The following is a 15,931-nucleotide window of genomic DNA, read 5'->3' on the forward strand; positions in this document are numbered from 1 at the left end:
CCCGCCCCGCCCATGGAGGTTTTGCTAAGTTTTTACATTGCAGAAATATAGGTGGGTGTTCTAAACATACCCACTGATAAAAATGCGACATTCTCTAACATGGAGAACATGTTTCTTATTCTTCTTAATAGGCTGAGAAATTTTAAATAGAAGACACTAACAAAATGTGCTAGTGATGTTAAAGTTGAAAGTGAGATAGAAAGTTACAGAGAGGCAATGATGAAAATTACAAATGGAAGCATTGGTTTAAGTACTTACACTGTGCCTGGGTTACTGGAGGGGAAATAAAACACAGAAAGAAAGAAGTGAGAGTAGAGAAGACAGTGATGTTTTCATTATGATGAAAAACATACAAACATGAGGCCCCCAACAAAATGAAGAAGAAAAAATGAAATGGCAAAATTAAAAACAATTCAAGTAAGGATGTTACACAAACAACATGCTTCAAAATAATCATGAAACACAGATGAACCAAAACAGACAAATGTTAGTCAAAATTGTTACAAAGTTATTATTATGACACTATTTGGTGCTTCCCAAAATACTGAAAAATACTGAAAAATTCAGTTCTCAAATTACTGAATTCCTAGAGAGCAAGATACACTTTTTTGAAAAATCTGTAGGTTTTCATACATGTACAGAATCAAAATTTTTATTATGGTATAACAAAAGGCAGATAACAAAATAATTATTCTTAGATAGTAGAAATATCACTTAGAATCACTTTTTAAATCTGAAGAGATGTCCTTTCTCAAGTACTAAAGTAAATTCAATCTCCTCACATAAATTACCTTGAAGTATATGTTATTTTAAAAAGTGAAATCTATTTAAAAGTTTTATTCTTACACTACCGTGACTAGGATGAGAAAACAATTTTCATAAATAACAAACTACCAGTTTTCATTCTCTCCCTCCTCTCCCTGATTATCACCACTCTCATCCAGCAAATCCCAGTCATTTTAAAACTGATTTGCAGAACTCCACAGTTCTGTGTTATCAGCGACATTATTTAATTATTGCCCAGAAAGGCATGACTGATATGACACAGAAAAGGAACTGGTTAATAATACCTAAAGAGACAGAGCATCAAAATGTAATTCATTCACACAGCCTATTAAGTATGAGTCATTACAAACAAATACATTTGAATTCTATTATAGATAGAGGAAACTAAAATATAAACTCTCTGTATAGTCTGTGAATGAATACACTATAGAACCAATTCTTCTACAATGAGGTTTAGTTTGAGTGACTAATAATTCATTGTAAAATTAGTGAGAAAAACTATCAACTAGTTTTAACACTGGGGAGCAAAGTAGCTCTGCTGGGTAAGCACTTGATGGCAAACGACAAGGTCAGTGGATCTAGACCACCAGCTGCTCTGAGAGAGAAAGATGAGGCTTTCTGCTCCCACAAAGATTTACAACCTAGGAAACTATAGACAATTGCTATGAGTCGGCACTGATTTGATGGCACTTAACAACAACAAACTTTAATACTAAGTTTCAATGAATGAGGGTGGAAAGCAGGAATAAGTTGATTCTCGATCATTTACCTGCACATACTCTTTTCAAACCACAACACATGTGTCTTTCTAGTTCAAATAGTAGAGAAATACCTTTGCAAAATTTAACCTCTCCTAAAAAAGTAGAATTTTAAATGTATATGTAAACATTAAAAAACTTAGGGTTAATAATTTATGTTACATGAAGTTAGGAGTGAAAACATTCTATGGTGTGGTGAGGGACAGGAAAGAGGGGGTTGAGTGATTTCAACCAACAGTTGCCACTTTGAATATTTCAAACAAATATTTTCATGTATTTTGGAAAATGTGCCCAAATGGAATGTCCATCATACACAGTGATGTCAAGAATCAACACCAAAGCCAGATGACCTAGTTTTTCATCCTGGCTATTCTGCCCAGTCCACCAGTGACCTGGGGAAGCCATAATCAACAGAAGCTACATTTTCTTCAATAGTGAAACTAATTATAATTTCCCTGTCTCTCGGACTTCTAATAGGGAGCATATGTTTAATATATTTGAAGGTATTTTGAAAATTACACAAATATAGTTTTCTGTTATAGATAACCCCTCCAACTGCACACACATACACCAAAAAAAACCAACAACTATCTAATTCACTTAACTTATCCACAACTTTATCATCATTAAAAACACATACCAATTCAAAGGAAATACACCCAAGTCATGGGCAGCTGATACAGAGGAAGGTATATAAAAATTAGCTTCAAAAGGCTTGAGTCCTCTGATTCTATCACTTATAAGCTACATGACCTAAGAAAATTACTTAACCTATTCAGTCTACATTAGAACGAAACATTACGTACCTAGCATGATACATACCAATACCTAATTAATTAATGAATATGGAATCTGGCTTACATGTTTAAACTTATGTCTAGTCTTATTTTTCCTCTTTAATATTAAATTGTTTGTTACATTAAAATCTGGTCATTGGTATCTAAGAATACTGATCATTGTGTATAAAACTTTAAGTTTAAAATAGATAAAACCAGAAATCCAACTTGGGATGCTTCATTCCCATGCTAAATAATGACATCAAACTATTCAGTAAGACCACAGTCATATTGGTATGAAGCTAGTTTCATAATTTAATAATTCTCTTGGATATGTCCAAGATAGATATTCTTTACTTCCAAGTCTACTCTACAGTGTGATGATACACTTAACCACAACATGCTCAGAGCAATAAAAAATAAATATTAAATTATTTTAAGCTCTTATCCAATGCGATTTTGTTCTCTTCATAAAACTTGTATTAACAAGTCACCTACATAACAAAGGTGAGGATTTTAAAAAGTTATACCACAGTGATTCCATTCCTTAAACCAACTAACTGTGACCTTTAATAAGTTGGTAATTATCACTCATAAAACTTCAAAGGTATACAGACTTCTTACCATTCACTGAAATACAACTGAGTGTATACAGGTTTAAACCCATGATTGACATCATTTACACTTTATAAAGAATCATGAAAGTTCCTAGAGGCTTTACCAAGAAAACACTGGTCTCTGATACCAATTTTAAAATCAACTGAGTTTAATATATGCTATTAACTAGTAGTTAATAGCACACATTAAGTCTCAGCTTCAAGTCTCAGCTTGAAGACTAAGGTGCGCCTGACCCAAGACATGGTATTTTCAATAACCTCATATGCATGCAAAAGCTGGACAGTGAATAAGGAAGACCTTAGAAGAATTGATGCCTTTGAATTATGGTGTTGAAGGAGAATATTGAAAGTGCAATGGGCTGCCCAAAGAACCAACAGTTCTGTGTTGGAAGAAGTGCAGCCATAGTGCTCCTTGGAGGCCAGGATGGCCAAACCTCATCTCTCATACTTCGCATATATTGTCAGGAGGGACCAGTCGCTGGAGAAGGATATCATGTTTGGTAGGGTGGAGGGTCAAAGAAAAATCCAGCAAGATGGATTGACAAAGTGGCAGCATCAATGGGCTCAAACATGGCAACAATAGTGAGGTTGGTCCAGGATCGGGCAGTGTTCCATTCTGCTGTGCATAAGGTCGCTATGAGTCGGTACTGCCTCAATGGCACATAACAACTATTAACTAGTGGTAAAAAAAATGTATAGGCTTTTGACCCTACTACCTTATCTTTTATCTTCTAGCAGTCTTAATCTATAAATTCCATCCCCTCAAGCATTACATCTTGCAAATCATCACACAGCAAACTTAACATATATTCTATGAAATAAGTGAAAGACTATCATTTATTACTATAGAGCAATTCACCACAAGGTAACAAAGCAAAACAAGCTTATTGAAACACTGAATGTAGTTATTCTAAATTACAATTATTTTTGCAAAACTTAATTGAATTTTGCAAAAATTGGCATTCATGCTGTTTACTCATACATAAATCACCATATTTCCTCTCCAGTAATGTGGATACTAACTTTGTCACTTGTGTTCTCTGTAAAGAGAAAAACATTTAAAACACATTACTAACATATCATTTTTTAATCTTCTACAACCAGGTTCTTCAAAATACACGTAGGAACTGTTAGAAGAAATTTCAGTCCAATGAAATTAACATATAGAATACGTAAAGGACTTACCTCTTGAAAGCAGTGACACGTTATAATGCAAGGGTATATATATATGGAGAGGAAAAGGAAAATCACTTAAAATACTTGATGTGAAATAGATTCCCTTCCACTGAGGAATATAAAGTACCATTTTGTTCTAAGGGTAGCAGTAAAGAAAGCAGTAAGCCTAGACATTAATTTGTGTATATACATAGGCAAAAGATTTAAGATTTTTATTCAAGTGCCTTAATCACTATTATTTATAAGAGGGACTAGGAATGTCTACATAGTATTACTAGTAGATATTTTTAAAATATCAATAAAAGTATAGATTTTACTTTACTGTATTAGAATAAATAGCTAATTATCTCTTTATAAGCAGTTGCTTGTTTGTCTCTTTTGTTTATTACTCCTATTCAATTTTGAGTCAGATGCCTATCAGCCTGACAAATTAACTATTTTAAATGACTTGAAGACTAACAATCCTCCAGTGTTTTGAAGGAAAAAAGCAAACTTTTAACTATAAAGTTAAAAGCTATACAGTTAAAAGCTATCCTTCTGATAGCTTAAATTGTTGTTCATGGACATTTAATATTTTAAAAAACAAAAAGCAGTTAATAAATAACTCTCAAACTTTAAGAGTTTTGTTGAAGATCTTTTGCAACACTATAAAAATACAAGAAATACAATAATCATGTAACTAGTAAAAAATGATACCTAGTTGACTCTGATTTAAGTAAAAAGTTCGATATCTGATGCAGAATATGCATCTGCAAATACCATAAAATGCTTTTTTAAATGACATTATCACTAACTATTAAAGTGTGTGATTTATTTTTCTATGCCTCTGTAACACTGTAGGATAAGCACTGGACCGTAAGATCTGTTTGAACCACAAGGTCGGTGGTTCAAACTAACCAGTGGCTCCTCAGAAACCCTATACAAAGTCTCTATGAGTCAGAACCGACTCAATGGCACTTAACAACAACAATCTAAATGAGTTCTGGTGTCACACTGTAGGATAAGCACTGGGCTGCAAGGTCAATTTGAACTCCAGGTGGCTGTTCAAACCCACCAGCTGCTCCTCAGAAACCCTACACAGGGTGCTATGATATGAGTCAGAAACAACTTTATGGCACTTAACAAAAAACAACAATGTAAATGTGGAGACCTGGCGTAGCAACATAGGATAAGTGCAGAACTACTCACCATAAGTTTGGCAGTTCAAACCCACCCACCATTCCTCAGAAACTCTATACAGGGTTGCTATGAGTTGGAGCTGACTTAACAACAACAGCAATCTAAATGTAGTGAGAGAAAGGACACCGTAAATTTGTCTTAGCAATTCAGATACCAGACTTTGTTTCAGTGTGGTCAAGTTCTCATTTTCCTAGCATCTGGACAACATCTGAAATCTATTTTTAAGTACAGCCAGTTTGCAAATGCAAAGTATTTACTTGCGTCTTAGTGATGCAAAAAAATGGAATACTCCTTTTTCCCAGAATCTTGTACAGTGCTAAGCATATGTCCAGTACTCACTTGTCGACTGTTTAACAGGTGAGCATAAAGGGTCTGCAACTATTCCACTGCCTACAGTTTCAGTTTGAAAATAACATACTTTATTTAGATAATTAAGCTTTATCATCCTATACTGATAAAACACAAAAGCTAAGCTTGATTTGCATATGTTTTAAATAGCAACTTTTCTAAAACCTTGATTTGCCTTTATCTCTACAATTTCCCATTAAGAAGTCTTCCTTATGAAATGTCAACAGTGTTATTCAGCAGAAAAGATTTGTTAAGACACTTTCTTCAATGTGCTTATTTCTACTGATCCTGGAACTTAACAAATATAGGAGACTTCGTTTGATTTTCTTTAAGGTTAGTATTTGACATGTAGCAGTCTTTCTTTCTAGGATTATCTTCTTTGATTACTCTAAAAACTATTGTCTTAAAATAGAAAGCAAAAAGCAAAACACAAACACAAAATTTAAAAATCACACCTACAAACTACATATGATTTCTCGTCCTTACATAAAGGAAGAAATAACATTCTTTGATGGATACTAGTTTTTCTCAATATATACATCAAAACTTTAAATAGAAAGCCTCCTACAACCACAAAACCATATGTAAGGCCCAGTAGCTGTTCTTCCCAGACCTCCAGCTTTCTCTGGCAGCAGCCTGGAATCCTGCCACCTTCTCTTTCAAAGTCTAAAAGTTGCCATGGCAGCAATGCTACAGAAAGCACAGTCCCTTCATTACATGAATTAACATTCGGAAGGGATTATCTCATAAAAAAGACCTATCCAAGCAATTATTTTATTCTCTTGGCAGCTGGCATTGATAAAAACCATCACGCACACAGATTATCTCTCCCTTGTTTTTTCTTTCAAACTACATTTTTGTCACAAAAAAAATCTGATGAAAATGATTTTGCAGAAACAACTTTGGTTTCAGAAATGGCTTCTAAATTCCAAAAAGAATAAAATCTATAAATGGAAATCTATAAATAAAGGCTAATAAAAATAAGTAATGCAATCTTATAACTATAATTTTTTTAACTATATGAAGTTTTATAATTTTACAACTATGATTTTAACAAGAGAGTTTTTTAAAAATTCTTTTACAGAAAAAAACTTGAGGAATAGATTTTTTAAAAATTCTTCTAGCATATATTTGGAGTTTACTGGTTTATATTAATTCATTTTAGAAGGATTTTTTTAAATGAAACTATTTTCTTATTTGGTTCGGCGCTTTTATTATTTTTATCTGTACTGTCAGTTTGTTTGTTTTTTAATTGTTGCAAATGATATATACATGGCAGCTCCAAAAAGAGTTCATGGAAATATTCCATTATCTTTTAATTCCATGTTTCCCACAAACTTTTGGAAAGCCCCTTTGTATATTACTATCTGTTTTATAGAATAAATTCTGGCTTAGGCTTATCTAAAAAGTATGTTACTAGAGATCTGCTCTAAGCTAATGCATCAGACTTGAATCAAAATTACACTTATTTTCTGTTTTCTTAAAACTACTTCTTAGTGGAAAAAAGCTGCTTATAAATTCATTTCCTATTTCCTCAATGTGCGCTACGTAAGGTAAAGACAACTAGAAGTTCTGTTGAGTGACCAACAAAAGGATGTAAAATTTGAGGAAGAAAATGATCCAACATTTGCCTTGCATTACAAGTGCCAGCTGCTCAAAGTTGTAACATAACTTACAGAGTTACACAGCATGTTATATGGTTCATAGCATGTCAAAATGCATAATTAGGTTATGACTAACATGTAATTGCCTTGCCGAAAGTGCTGCATTTATATATTATAAAGGCCACATGTTAATGAAGCAAATAAAACTTTATATCCCTTCCTTCAAAAAATACCTGATGTTTTCATGTTGTCAATTTGTTTCATGGAAATTTCCTGAAAGAAGAGTCTTTGACAAGAGCAGAAAGTACCCTTGGTCACCTACCCATTTTGCTGTTTATTGTCACCCTGGGATCCTCTTCTCTGTCCCTCTGCTAGCTCCTGAGCAGTCTCGGAACACACGCTGGTGACTGTGGGCTGCCGTGGGACATTAACTGCAGTTTTAACAGCGCTCAGTGCAGGTGAACGCTGGTCAGCACTAAAACTGGCATTAGCATGCAGTCCAGATGCAGCCAATGGGGGAGTAGTGACAGCAGCCATGGGTGGAGGGGAAGCATGTGATGAAGTGGTCACATGGGCTGAGGTGAAGGCAGACGATGGTGATGGAATGGATGTGATTTTTGGAGAAGACATAGAACCAAAGGGCCGTGGTGTTTTATTGTAGGCCATGTTGGTTGTGGAAGTGACTTTGGACACAGCAGATGTAATGGGCACAGGCTTAACTACTTCTTTAGGCTCTCCCTATGTAAAATAAAAATAAAACATACACAGAAACAAACCAAATACATGCAAATATATATTCACTGAAAAGAACACATAGCTGACTTTTAAAAAGACAAACAAACGCAACCACATTAGCAGCCCAAATTCACATTTCCAGATAAAAACATAGACTTTATAGCATAACATGCAAGCTAACTGGTCTCAACATGCACAACACAGATGTATACACTAAGTGTATGTGTAATATACATATATGGGAAGTTTTCAAATATTTATGAAATAAAGCTAGAAAATTATCAAAAATAAAGGCCATCATAGTTGTTCAATGTAGATATATCCCAAAGGAAATGTTTTTAAATATCCCAAAATAAATAAAACATTGCTAACCAATTTTAATTTTAAAATAGTCACAATTCTAATCCCATTTTTCACACATGTTTAATTCTCTAGTATATACTTATTCGTTTCAGAAGTAGAACATTTCTAACTCCTCAATTTAAAAAAAATGAGAGGGTGTAGGATGATTTTTATCTAACTCAGAAATATGTACATCTAATGTGCACATTAATTATCCTGAATAAAAAATTATTTTAAAACATTAGTAAAAAGCAAATTCAAGAACAAAACAGAACCAGTCCTTGTCCTTTCCTGTAATCTGCCTGGTGTTTTGTTTTGTTTTGTTTTTTAGTTTTTTTTCCCCCTTTCGAAAGTTCTGAGATATGACTCAGAGATGGAGTAGAGTTTTTTTCCCTCTTCATTTACAAAATAATATTTCACATTTAGTAGTTATCTGAGAATTAAAATGAACTGAGACATTTCCTCACTGCCATCAGCCAAAGAAAAAAATGACTAGTAAGAAGGATCAATTCCTTCTAAAATTAAAAGAATTTGTGTTTGCAAATCCTTATGCCAAAGCAAGTCTATAGTTTAAAAAAAATCAACAATGTAACCATTCATGACATTCAAGAATAAATCTTTACTCACCTTACCACCCCCTAAAACAATCCTCATTTTAAAAAGCTTATAATAATGCTATATAATATTTACTTTTAAGGGAAACATAAATTAACCTTGTAGGGATAAGAAAGGTAATGAAGAAAAACAGTAGCTTAATGTTTAAGCAAATCAATTATAATACATTACTCAGAAACAGAGCAAGCCAAAATAAAGGGAAAGTCCCCAAAAAGCAAAAAAACAGATGTATACAAATAATAGTTTAGGAAAATTTGGGAACATATGTGAGTAAAAGACAATAAACTAATCCAAAACACTCTGAAAAAGTAATTAAATACTTATTGTTAATAAAATGTTGTTAAAGACATTTTCAGTAACCATTTATCTATACCCTTTAGAAAATACAAGGGGGCTTCAAAAAGTTCATGCAATATCGGAATCAAAACTATACTTTTACTACAAGTTTTGTTAAGTCCCCTGAAACATTAATTTTAGTTAAATTTCTTACATAATATATGAATACGAATATAAGAAATTTGGGCATATAGTTTTGGTAATGTATGGCTTTGGAAATAATATATACACACAAGTATAAAAGTACAGAAAGTAAGTCTATATGTGTAAATTGCATTTTTCCCATTAATACTTTTAGTAAAATAAATACGAGGAAGATTGTACTGAGATTGTATGAGAGAGCTTAAAAAACTTCATGGAAAAATGTAACTCAAAGATAATGGAATTTTTCCATGAACTTTCTGAAGCCCCTTAACAAATAAAATATCCATATAACCCAAGACAGGGTTATAAATTATTCAGGAGGGATTACCAAATGGTAGAAGCAAGATTAGAAACATACCTTTTGAACAGGAACTGGCTCAGGCTTTGGTGTAGCAGACGCTCTGGGAAAAAATAAACAACCCATGAATTTTTACAAATTATAAATGTCTTAAAAGAGAATTGTTACTATTATATACTTAATATATGACATCAGAATGAACAGTTTCACAATTCATATGTTTGCATTATTTATAATCTACTTCTTAGTTCTTGCAAGTCAAATGCTACAAGACTCAATACCCTTATACATTAGTTACTCATTAGCAACCTCTGGCTCTCTACAAACTCAAATGAACATCAATCCTGCTTGCTACTGTACCTACAGTTAAGTACTTAAACTGAGACTATTCCCCATCTAAAAGTATAGTAAACATAATTTTCTGATTCTTGAATGGTTTCCTATAAACCATGGAATCATTTTACTCACAGAAACAAAGATCACAAATAGGAGACAACAGCATAAGATACTGGGTCTCTCTGGGCATAACCTAGCAATGAATGGCAATCAATTTTAGTAGCATGTGAATTTTCCAGTAACAACTACTTTAGTTAGTTAGGGCAGACACCGACTGAACAACTAGCTAACTTAACAGAATCCATAATAGATGCTCACATTCAGCTACTATAATATCAAATTACATTATGTGCACTTGAATAACTTTCCATGTTTACACTTAAGTAGACAATTTCTCTCTTAGAATATAGGGTTATTATAACAAGCAAAGGAAACGTGCAAGTACAGAACAGTGGAATCTTCCTTTCATTGCAATTTCACAATAGTATGTAATCACAAAGGATCTACTTATTAAAACCACCCAAGACATTATTGAAAGTTTGCCATAATTAAGAATATGGTGTCTTTTCCATTTAGAAATTTCAAGGTGCATGGAGCACTTCTAACAATATAGAAATAATTTGTAAAATGAAAAAACACCCACTATTTAGTAGTATTAAATTTCCAAACTTAGATTAAAAATGCTTATGTCCTGTTGTCTATGAACACAAATGCCTTCATTTTTTTTCTAGGTGTTAGTGCTTAAAGAGAGTACTGGTGTAGTGCTGTAGGAGAAACACTGGACTGCTAACCACAAGGTCAGTAGTTCAAACACACCAGTCACTCCTTGAAAGCCCTATACAGGGTGGCTAAGAGTTAGAATCGACTTGACAAAGTATTTACAGAGCATGGAGATTAAAAAATAATAATAAATAAAAATCCCCAGACTGCCTAGAATTCAGTTTGGAATCTAAACACTTATTATTCTCTGTTGAAAAAGTATAGAATAATCAGGAGTTCTAATATACATCATAGGTTGAACTTCTACAAAAAGCCTTGAAATTTTATATTAAAAATAATTAATTTGAACTTTAAGCCAGCTTATCCTGCTTGCCTAATAAAGTCTCATACATGTAATGGCATGCACACTAAAGCAATCCGAGAAAGGAGGGGCAGTATGTTCTCAAACCACGGGTAGATTTCACTACACATTAAGTGCTGTCAAGTCAGTTCTGACTCATAGTGACCCTATATAGGGTTTCCGAGAAGCAGCTGGTGGGTTTGAATTGCTGACCTGTGGTTCACAGTCCAGTGCTGATCCTACAGTGCCACACCAGGAGTCTATCTAATTGTTGATTGCTGTTGTTGTTAAGTGCCATCCAGTCATCCAGTTGGTTCAGAATAACAGAGACCCTGTAGATGGCTTCCAAGTAGCAACTGGTGAGTCTGAACCACCCACACTGACTTTGTAGTCCAGTGCTTTATACCACAGTGTCACAACAGGGCTCTAATTGTTTACAGGGTCCACAATTTAAAGCATGTCATTTCTGAACTCTTATGTTACAATGGTCTTTATTTTAATGTGGGTGACACTTTGCTTTGTAGTGTTAACGGAAAATAACTTTTTCACAATGAAAGTATTTGGATAAACATTTTAAGATCTACAACATAAACTAATTACATTATAAAAGATCAGTATGCTATATAAACCTTATATTTAAGTACAACTACAGACTCTTATGCTACTATAACTTTTGTGGATCTGGAAATTTGAAATACATAATAAAAACTGGGTCCTGGAATGGCACTGTAGGGTAAGCACTAGACTGCTAACATCAAGGTTGGTGGTTCAAACTTACAAGCTGATCATCAAAAATGCTGTACATGGGCAGTGTGAGTTGTAACTGGCTCAACAGCACTTAACAGCAATGATAATCAAAAAGCTTTCAAGGATCCTCATGCTCTTTGACTTAATAAGCAACTTCTGCAAATCTATGATATGAAAATAACCTGGAATATGGTAAAGGCATATATAAAAATTATTTGTTCACTACAGTATAATTTATAATAGTGAAAAATTCTATACAATTTATTAAATATACAAAAATGAGGAAATGGCTAACTGTATGATATATTATGAAAGAATCAAAATCAATCTTAGAAGGGATTTTGCGCAGCAAGATAAAATGCTATGACGACTAAGGGAAAAAGGAGATATAAAATAGCATACACAGCATGACCATTGCATGCAAAAGAGTAGACAGAAACAAATCTATGTTTTAATGGACTGTCTCTCTGAATGACATTTGTTCTTTCTCTTTTGAACATGTGTTTTCCATATTCTCTACACAATTGTGCAATTTTTTATAATAAGGAAGAATATTTTTGAAAGAATGTTTTATGGAAAACTGCTTTTAAAGGAAATAAACTAAAAAGGTCTGCTGTCAAAAATACCTGAAAAGAGTTAAAGTTACACAAGGAGCTACAGCACAGGGCTTCTCAGACATTAACTTCCTCAAGAAGAAATCATCTAAAGGTGATTTCTTTACTTAGGAAACAAAGAAACATTTAAAGAAACTCTGTAAAGTCTGAAAATGTTTACTTAACTCTCCTAAAAGTGACTCCCAATTAAGAAGAAAAAGAAAAAATTAAGAGTTCTTAAAATTCTTGAAATCATTTGCTATACAAAATACTTATCAAATTAGTCTTGTATTGAACTTATCTAATAAAATATCTTCACTTTAAGAAAAACTTTATCAATATTTAAGGAGTAAAATACTATTTTTTTTCAAATAAAACTAGATAATATACATTTCTTATATTCCCTGGGGAGAAAACCCTAGTATATGAAAAGAAATAATATAATTTCCCAAAATTAAAAAAATTAGTTATTTTGCTTTGTTTTATAAAAAATATTATAATTTTTTAAGAAAAATTTTTATAAAATATAAAATGGTCCTGTATCTGAGAAATGCTATATACTTCTAGAAAGGGAAGACTTTTAAAAGGCTTTTTAAATAAATAAACCATTTTTTAAATTGAGGTACAATTATAAAAAGGCAATTTTACATTGTTCTCTTCAAATTCTCACAGATAAGATAATATACACTTCCCTTTCAACTACAATGATCATCAGTAGTCACTTTTGTGTGGTGTGTATCAACCCAGCAGAGATCCTGGTAATGGCCTGGTGCCATAGGCTTAACAATTTGTTTTTTGTTCTCTTTCCTTAATGTGAAGCCACTGCAGTTAAGTAAGTCATGATGAGAAGCTACCAGTGCCTTAACTCAGTAGTATCCTCAGCTCACAAAACTGAAGGAACAAAGCAGGCAGTGTGGCTAGAGAGTTGATTGATTTGTTTAACAGTAGTATTCAAATTTAAAATCCCTGACACATTCCAATCAATTTCAGAACTTGTTAGCTGAAAGGAATTCTAAGTTATAAAGGACTGAACTAAAACCCAGTGCTGTGAGGCTCTGATTAGAATAATGTATAGTAAAATAACACTATAAACATGAATCCAGTGAATGGTGCTACAAATACACTTTTCATTAATTAATATACTTTTTCTAATACTAGTTTATAAAATAACGTTTTTAGTTATTAAAGTTGCCTAAGAATGTTTGCATTAGGGTTTAAGGCAAGACAATTACAATTAATATGATTGTTCACATTACTCATTATGTCTTGGTGACTCAACCATATCTAGCATACTTAACTCATAAACAATCGAAGAGAAAGGAAAAGAATTTTGGTTCTTCCTCTATGAGATAAGCTCTATCTAAGTTTCCCACAGCATGGCCATCTTTGGGTCCACTGACCTCAAGACCCATAAACACTAGAGTATATCATTAATCACTTTAATTGCAAAGTTGTCAATTTGCAATAACAAAGCAACTCCAGGAGGAAAAAAGTGAGCACTCAAGTGTACAGAGAGGGATGTTTCTTTCAACAGTTTCGCCACGTTATTGTCCTTCCAGTCAGTCTACTTTCTCTTAAAATTCAAACATTAAACATTTAAATCACTTATGATATAGATACATCAGTGGGTTTTTTCTTTTCTCAAATGCTTTGAGAATATGTAAAGGTTGTTATAGTTCTTATAAACTAAAGTACATAACAGTTTTATAACAGCAAAGCATACCATCTCCCAGCTTATAAAACAACTCACCAAATTCATACATGTGCATTTACACACATACAGCTTTCTCTTTTTCACTGTTCTATTTATTCCTTCTATTATTGTTAAATGCCCTGGAGTTGGTTCCGACCCTGTGTAGGCTTTCCAAGGCTTTCCATTTTTGTGGGAGCAGAAAATCTCATCCTTCTGCCATAGAGCAGCTGGTGGGCTCCAACCTCTGACCTTGTGGTTCACAATCCAATGTTTATCCTACAAAACTATCCTGCTGCCCTATCTTACTATGCTGTTGTTGTTAAGTTCTGTCCAGTCGGTTCCCAATCACAGCGATCTTGTAAAGGGTTTCCAAGGAACACCTGGTGGGTTTGACTTGCTCTGAGCAGTCCAGTGCTTATCTTACAGCACCATACTAGTACATTTTTTTGCACTTTGTTGTTGTTAAGGGCCATTCAGTTGGTTCCGACTCACAGCAACCCTGTAATGGATTTCCAAGTAGCAGCTGGTGAGGCTGACCCACTGACTGTGTGGTTTAAACCCACCTTCGGTCCAGTGTATTATCCTGCAGCACCACACCAAGATTCCATATTGTACTTGTTGTTGTTGTTATGTGCTGTGGAGTCGTGGCTGCCCTTAAAGTGGATGTGGTCCTGACAAATCCAAAATAGGAAGTTGCTTTGAGTTGGAATCGACTCATTGGCAGCAGGTAAGTGATGGTGGTAAGGCTGAGGAACCCTGGTAGAGCAGTCGTTAAGTGCTAGGCTTCTAATTGAAAAGTAAGCAGTTCCAGCCCACCAGCCACTCCAAGGGAAAAAGATGTGGTAGTCTGGTTCTATACAGATTAGCAATTTGGGAACTACATGGGTTTCTCCATGGAACAGTTCTACTCCATCCTATAGGGTTGCTATGAGATGGAACTCAGATGTATTTCTTTTAGTTTAGGTAATTTGGGAGTCCCTTCATATTAGAAATGGTTAATACGCTACAGGTTCAAGTCCACTCAGAGAGGCCTGAGAAGAAAGGCCTAGAAATCTACTTTGAGAAAGTCTGCCACTGACAACCCTATGGAGCACTATTCTACTCTGACACACATGGAATCACCACGAATCAGGGCCTACTACACAGAAACTGTATATTAGGTAAGGCTGAGTGCTTTTATTGTAATGATCCTTTGGGAAGAAATTTATATTAACAGCTATAAACCAGGCTAGAGAGATGATTGAGGTCAAAGAAGAAAAGGACTTCTACTGAGCTCCCCTATTCAACAGACAAACTCTATTTTCAAGGGAAAGAAAAAAAAAAGGCAAGAGGGGAGCATTAAGCTAAACTTAAGAGGATAAAATACATCCCATTATACAGATAATGAAAGCATCAAAGTCAATATTATTGTTATCATTTATTGTTGCTGTTGTTGTTAAGTGCCATAGAGTTGGATCCGACCCACAATGATCTTGCATAGGGTTTCCAAAGAGCAGTGGTGAGCTTGAACTGACAACCTTACAGTTCAAACTGACTTTGCAGTCCAGCGCATTAACTCAGCACCACACTAGTGGTGGTGGTGGTGGTATGCCGTGGAGTTGGTTCCGATTCACAGTGACCCTGCATAGGGTTTCAGAGGCTCTAAATCTTTCAGAAGCAGAAAGCCTCTTCTTTCTCCTGTGGAACAGCTGGTAGTTTGGAAATGCTGACCTTGCGGTTAGCAGCCCAACTCAAAACCACTACCCTACCATAGCACCACACCAGGACTCCATTTATTAGGCCCCTAGC

General features: G+C 34.1%; 1 protein-coding gene across 7 annotated transcripts in view; it reads right to left on the bottom strand.

Moving 5' to 3' along the window:
• PDLIM5 (PDZ and LIM domain 5) overlaps positions 1-15,931 on the bottom strand; it is a 296,691-nt gene that overhangs the window by 137,278 nt on the left and 143,482 nt on the right. For 5 of the 7 annotated variants that reach the window (XM_006874692.1, XM_006874697.1, XM_006874696.1 and 2 more), the window contains 2 exons: positions 9,775-9,817; positions 7,567-7,658 (listed from right to left, as the gene is read on the bottom strand). In XM_006874692.1, the coding sequence (XP_006874754.1) occupies positions 7,567-7,658; positions 9,775-9,817 (135 nt within the window). Of the gene's footprint in view, positions 1-258; positions 274-3,960; positions 3,978-7,566; positions 7,983-9,774; positions 9,818-15,931 lie in introns of all 7 variants that reach the window. The other 2 variants (XM_006874698.1, XM_006874694.1) reach the window with 2 other exon arrangements.

The sequence above is a fragment of the Chrysochloris asiatica genome, unplaced genomic scaffold (genome assembly GCF_000296735.1).
Source record: "Chrysochloris asiatica unplaced genomic scaffold, ChrAsi1.0 scaffold00294, whole genome shotgun sequence".
NCBI lineage: Eukaryota > Metazoa > Chordata > Mammalia > Afrosoricida > Chrysochloridae > Chrysochloris > Chrysochloris asiatica.